At 45.6% G+C, this 6694-nt stretch overlaps 1 protein-coding gene across 4 annotated transcripts in view; it reads left to right on the forward strand.

The window, feature by feature from the left end:
• ebf2 (EBF transcription factor 2) overlaps nucleotides 1-6453 on the forward strand; it is a 36079-nt gene extending 29626 nt beyond the window's left edge. For 2 of the 4 annotated variants that reach the window (XM_076025934.1, XM_076025935.1), the window contains exons 8-16: nucleotides 175-316; nucleotides 1654-1784; nucleotides 1939-2065; nucleotides 2149-2237; nucleotides 2325-2390; nucleotides 3148-3322; nucleotides 3429-3611; nucleotides 4276-4446; nucleotides 4664-6453. In XM_076025934.1, the coding sequence (XP_075882049.1) occupies nucleotides 175-316; nucleotides 1654-1784; nucleotides 1939-2065; nucleotides 2149-2237; nucleotides 2325-2390; nucleotides 3148-3322; nucleotides 3429-3611; nucleotides 4276-4446; nucleotides 4664-4695 (1116 nt within the window). In that variant the 3' untranslated portion in view covers nucleotides 4696-6453. Of the gene's footprint in view, nucleotides 1-174; nucleotides 317-1653; nucleotides 1785-1938; nucleotides 2066-2148; nucleotides 2238-2324; nucleotides 2391-3147; nucleotides 3323-3428; nucleotides 3612-4275 lie in introns of all 4 variants that reach the window. The other 2 variants (XM_076025932.1, XM_076025933.1) reach the window with 1 other exon arrangement.
• Nucleotides 6454-6694: the final 241 nt, after the last annotated feature.

The following is a 6694-nucleotide window of genomic DNA, read 5'->3' on the forward strand; positions in this document are numbered from 1 at the left end:
GGTGCTGTACGTTGTGCGGTGTCATCACACCGATGCCGGCACATTATGATCTAGTGGATGTCAAATTACCTGTGGAGAAATATGACTATCACCTGTGCCGTTGGTTGGTCCCCCCCCCACCCCCCATGTGTTCCCCCCCCCCTCACTTCCAACTGTTCTTTCCCTTCCTTCCAGGTGGTCCTGTCGACCACGGTGAGCGTGGACGGCCCCGTCCTGGCCGTGTCGGACAACATGTTCGTGCACAACAACTCCAAGCACGGCCGCCGGGCCCGCAGGCTCGAACCGGGGGAGTCGGTGGAGAACAGCATGGAATATGGTGAGTGAGAGGGGGGAACTGGTCGCCGCGGTAGTGCATTTATCATGTTTGTCCACCTCGTCCCTCACACACCCGGAGGATCAAGCGTACCAGCGGGCGCGTAAATGTCTATCTCATCTTTAATTGGCACAATGAGTCCAACAACATCCTGGCAGTGCTGCCGAGGCCGTTAATGGAGCTAATCGATGCATTAATTGAAAGACCTGCATTCACGTGAAGCGTGAATGAGAATATCAGTGACCCATGAATGACATCAGTCAAGTAACTATGGACACACAAAAACATAAAAAAGGACACAGTTGTTGTCTCTAATTTGTTTAAGAGGCTTTTTTTTTTTTTTTTGCATGTACAAGAATAAAGAATTTCCTTCATGTTTAATGAAAAATATTTGCACGAGTGGGCACTTCCTGTTTGGTGAGGTGATATGCGCTGACAGGTGTGCCTCATCAAGATGCCGACTCAGCAGCGTGATCGTTGAACAGGTGTTCATCAGACTAATAACAATAAGATGCACTCTGGAGCGTGCAGTTCAGTCTCTAAAGAAAAGAAGTTTTGGGAGTGAACTTGCAAAGTTTACATGATGTAAGATTAGGAGTTTTTTTTTTTTTTTTGCAAAGTTCCCGGAACAACGTGTTTAGATCAGGCTACGAGCTGCAGACCAGCCAAGACAAGCTGCTCGTAGCAGTAGCTGATCGTCGTTGCTCGAATCCTAGTTTAGGGCTGCTCCCGCATCATCTGCATTAAAAACACTCAAATTTATCAGCAATTGTCATCATGCTAGAGCACGAAAATACTAAAATGTTGAAGGGATGTAAGGTCTTAGGTTGACCTCTAGGGGAGAACAAACAGCTGAATTTTGGGCTGTGTCCGAAATCACGCACTGGTTCCCCCCTCCCTGTATAGGCAGTAGGACATGTAGATACTTTTTTATTCACATACTTCAGGAGAAAGTCACAAAAATGTGTTAATAATCAAACATATAAATTAATTCAGAAAAAATATACACATTTTGTTACAAGTACAGTAGCGTTTTCCCACATAAAATAAAATAAAATAACGCTCGCCTTTTCTACCTATGGGCCAGCATGAGTGCAATGCATGATAGGATATGTTGCCAGGTTAGTGACCATTGGTTGTACACTATTCTTATCGAGTTGACTATGTAGTGAATACCGACCTTCACTCAGGATTTGGACACCACTCTAAATTGGTGCATCCACTATATGCGACTATACAGTGAGTTGGGGGCGATAGAGGACACAGCCTTGTTGTGGTTGAACCGTCATACTAAGCCTCACCCACACTCTACCCTCCTCTCCCTCCCTCCCTCTGTGCAGCCACCCCGTGCGTCAAAGCCATCAGCCCCAGCGAGGGCTGGACCAACGGCGGCGCCATGGTCATTGTCATCGGGGAGAACTTCTTTGATGGCCTGCAGGTGGTGTTTGGCAGCATGCTGGTCTGGAGTGAGGTGGGTCGAGATCTTTGTCACAATCGAATCACTATTGAGAATAAGAAATAAAGCGCCTGTCAATTTAAATAAACAATCTTTTCACCGCTTTGTGTTGGCCCGTGACCGAGATTTTCTGATCTGTATTTTATTTTATTGCATTTATATTTTTCAGCTGATAACGCCACACGCCATCCGCGTCCAGACACCCCCTCGACACATCCCAGGAGTTGTAGAGGTCACGCTCTCTTACAAGTCAAAACAGTTCTGCAAGGGAGCGCCTGGGCGCTTTATCTACACAGGTTAATAAAAGAAACAATTTTTTTCGTTTTTTTTTTTTAAATGTATGCACCATAAAATAAGAATCCTGTATGCTCTGTTCCAGCACTAAACGAGCCGACCATTGACTACGGCTTCCAGCGCCTTCAGAAGCTCATTCCTCGACATCCAGGAGACCCAGACAAAATAGCCAAGGTGTGTGACCAGCACATTTCCCCCAACAAGGCTAACTAGCATCTTCCCATTTCAGTAAACTCTAAGAGAAATCGTTGTTCTTTGCAGGAGCTCCTACTAAAGAGGGCTGCTGACCTCGTGGAGGCCGTGTATGCAACTCCACACAGTAATCAGGTGAGCTGCAGCTCGACTGCACCATGGAAAAAAACACTGTTAGTCTCACTGAATATTCTAACACAGTGGGTTTGAAAGTGGTGGCCACGCCCCCCTCCCATACCATCCCTCCAGGGGTCGCTACGGGGGCCACAGAAAATTGGAGTGAAGAAGAAGAAAAAAAATGCAAATAAATGAATATATAATAATATATTAAATTATCCTTAAATTGTCATCATAATTTCATTATTGTTTAATCATTATTATTAAATATAATATATAGCAATATATCATATGATTGCCTGCCTGACTGTCAAAAACAGTGTTCATGGCGTTGTGTGTGTGTGTGCGACGCGCCAGTTTGCGTCATTTATAATGGTGATTTCCTCCTCAAGCTGGACTAAGTGGTACAAAATGGACAACAGGTTTGTGAGAAAGGGAGCGAAGGAACAGACAGACAGCCCAGCTGTAGAATACACTGCTGCTGCTGCTGCTGCTGCTGCAAAAAGAATTGGCCAACTAAAGTGAAAAAATATGAGGCAGCAGACATTAAATTTGGCTCAACAGCCATAAAGAAAAATGACCACGATCATCAACATGTTAGTTGATTCAAAACAAATGTAACAATTATTGAATAGCAAATAAAGGTAAAAAAAAAAAAAGGAGTCTAAAAGTTTGTTTTTCGTATTTCGTAACATTGCCTTTTGGTTTGTGAAGGGACTGAAGCACACAGTGAAGAAACACACCTAACTGGCAGTATCTGTCGTATCTCCTGCAGGACATGCTGATCAAGCGTGCTGCCGACATCGCCGAGGCTCTCTACAGTGTCCCCCGCCCTCATAGCCAGCTGCAGGCGCTGCCCAGCTCACCGGCTCACGGCAGCGTCATGGGCCTGGGCTCTTATCCGTCCCAGTTAGGCGTCGGCATCGGGGAGCACGGACAGAGCAGTCAAGGTGAGTGAGAGCTGACAACAGACACACCCAAGGTTTCCCTCCGCTGGTGAGGAGCTGCCCAGAGCTCATGTGGGTGGCTTTTTTTTTTTTTTCATTTTCCCTCCAGGTTACATCAGGAACTCCAGCAGCTTGTCCCCGAGAGGTTACCCATCGGCATCCACCCCGCAGCAGTCCAGCTACGGCGGCAGCGGCGGCATGACTGGGGGCTACGGGACGGTACCCATGACCAGTCTGGGAGTTCCTGGTTCCCCCGGCTTCAGCAGCGCCTCGCCCACTAGCACCCCCTACAGTAAGACCATTCGATCGATCAACCTTAGTGGTAATTGTGCTATAGAAGTAGCAGGAGCAGTAGTAGTCGTTGTAGTGATAATTGCAACAGTAATGATAACTGAGCTATTAACGAGGTGCATGTAAGCTGGCAAAAGTGCTCCTTGTTTATAAGACATTCTATATAAACTATATAATATTATATAGTATTATTATAATATAAACGATGGAACAATATTCAAATCAATTGGTACAACATGGGGAAAAAAAATCTGTGGTGCATTATGTATTGCCACATCTCAAACAAAAAGGACAAAACAGATAAAAGGAGGGGATAAAATGAGTCATCAAACTGTCCATCAACATTTCTCCTTCCTGTTTTCTCGACACGGAGAAACGTTGGCCCTGCCAGTAGATCGGTAAAGGCGAGTGGGAGGGCACAGGATGATGGACAGGTGTCGACTGATGCAAACTGTAGTTCCTGATTCTCTGGGGTTGTGGAAATGTCAACCGATGGTATGACAGGAAAGGCCTCAAGTCTCCCCAGTCTGGTTTCAAAACAACAGATAAAAAAAAAAAAACCAAAGTGTTTTAGGTGTGAGTTTTGTCCATGGCTTGGCCACAGTTTTTGGTGACTGCGACCCAACACTGAACTGACCACCGCTGCCTCTCTCTCCCCTCCACAGTCATGCCCTCCAGCCCCACCATCCCGGGAAGCTCCAGCTCGTCCTCGTCCCTCTTGCCTTTCTCCTCCTTCCCATCCGCCGCTAAACAGAAGAGCGCCTTTGCGCCCGTGCTGCGACCCCAGGGCTCGCCCTCCCCCGCCTGCCCCGCCTCGGTGGGGAACAGCTTCAGAGGTAGCCATCCAACTCACTACCTGACCCCGCTGTCTGAACTCACCAATGCAGTTTAACCCTCGCCGCAACCCCGCCTGCCCCCCCACCACTGCGCTCCTACTAACCCCTCCAAAGCTTTGACTGACCACCACGATGGAAAACAACAGCTTGCTGGATGTGTTGCACCTGCTTGACTAGAATCATATAGCTTTTGTATATTTTTTCCCCCCCTCTCCAGTGATGACGGGCCTGGTTGCTCCCCCAATGTAGCACATCCATCCGCTCCCCCCTCGCCACTCCCCAAATCTGACCCCTCCCAACCCCCAGACTTCCCTTCACATTGCCCTTCTTCTGGTTATTAAGAGGACTTGGACAAAAGGGAAGAGGAAGAGAGAGAAAAAGAATTGGTCCCCAGCGGCCGCGTTAAAGTTTAGAAACGTTAAAACCGTTTCTGAGTCCCTCTTCCATCCAGGCGGATGAATCGAGCGGGGTATTAAAAAACGTCCAAAGACAAGTCGTCTGTTCCCAGAGGCTCACGCTCGCACAAACTCCCCTCCCCCCACCGCTCCCCCACAGACAAAGAGTGAGAACAGACAGCGGACTGGACCAAAGCTGCTGTGAGGGTGTCTGTCTGTGTGTGTCACGGAGCGTCTCCATTCCTGAGAGGAACACAGAAGGAACTCATCTGGACTTCACTTTGAGCTTTTAAAGCATCCGCCGCTCGCCTCTGCTCCACTATGACGATGCAGTACGGGGTTCGTTTTTTCCACCGCTTGGCTCCGACCTTCTCGGCCAGAGCGTCCAGAGCGTGCTGGGAGACTCGCTTGGCCCTCCACGGCCGCGGGACGACGTCGACGTGTGAAGCTGTGGCTCAAAAAGAAGCAGGGTTTTCTCAATGTGTGGCCGCCGCAAGTGTGTGTGCCTGTGCGTGTGTGTGTGTGTGTGTGTGTGTGTGTGTGTGTGTGTGTGTGTGTGTGTGTGTGTGTACACTGTCCGTGAGTTAGTCAGAGCTTTTTTTTGTAGAAGACTTTTTTGAAGACAATTTACATTCCAGACAAATAGACCTCTTATTTTTTTGGTTGTGGTCTCTTACAGTTTTACAAGGGAGAAAACTCTTTGTCTCATGGGTTATTTACTAAAGGAATTCATATATTGATTTATTTAAGAACAAGCAATTTAACTTATTATAGTTAGTTTAGGGAATAATATAAACGTGTTTTTTATAAAGTAGACCCTTTTTTCAGCTGTCAATGAAATTAAGTTATCCCAACGGTAGCTTATTAATTTGCCAAATAATCATATGCTATTGAATTTTTGGTGAGAAATTGAAGAAACCTAAAAAGAAAAGATACAGAACAAGCTCATATTTGCAGGGTTGTTTTTTTTTTTGCATTTCAAAGTCTCGATGTTACACCCTCCTCTAAAAATGACTGTGTTAGCAAGCTTTGCCCTTTTTTTTTTTTTTTTTTTGAATTTTACGTATTATAGCATGCTTTGTCACACCTGTGTGCTGATTTTGTTTTGTTCACCATACAAAAAAAAATCCATTTCCCGTTAAATGTCTCAATCTACAGGTCTGTAGTCTCTATGCAGTACAGTAAGACAAGCACAAGCTGCTCCTGTGAACAAAGACTGGGGCGTGTTCAGCCCACATCAAGTTGTTCTTACTCGTTGGTTTTCTGTCATCACGACTCAAACTTCATTCTCAGGCAAACCAGACAAAGAAGAGACGATATTTACAACAGAAAATGTTTTTAGAGCTTGGTTAATTTTATTTATTTAAATACAAACTATTAGCAATTTTATTATTATGTTTTTGAAGCCATCTTTTTTATTATTTTGTTTTTGAAATGGTACAAAAATTGTGCAAATGTGATTTGTATATTTCAAGGTGTAATTTTACTTTGTGCTCCAAATAAAACAAACGGAGGAGAAAAAAAACAAAACATCCACCCCATCACAGATGACGATTCAAGTTGTATCAGTGATTACACAACATTAAAGTGTGAATTTGTCTTTTGATATGTGCGTCGGGGGAAAATTACTCATTTATTGATCTTCTAACAAGGCTCCACACATTCTGGCTCCCGGATCTATTTTCTGCCTCTGTTCTCATCACCTGTGCGCTCGTGCAGCCCTGCCGCGCTGTTTTGTATACATAGCTGATGAGCCGCAGCATCTTAATTGTGATGCGAGCGTTAAAGACTGAGTGGAGCATGTCAAGATAAACAACAACACTCTCATCCCTTTCTCCTCTCCTCTCCTCCCC

Source organism: Nelusetta ayraudi, unplaced genomic scaffold, assembly GCF_046127955.1.
Source record: "Nelusetta ayraudi isolate G7.1 ecotype Tasmania unplaced genomic scaffold, CSIRO-AGI_Nayr_v1 ptg000018l, whole genome shotgun sequence".
NCBI classification, from domain to species: Eukaryota; Metazoa; Chordata; class Actinopteri; order Tetraodontiformes; family Monacanthidae; genus Nelusetta; species Nelusetta ayraudi.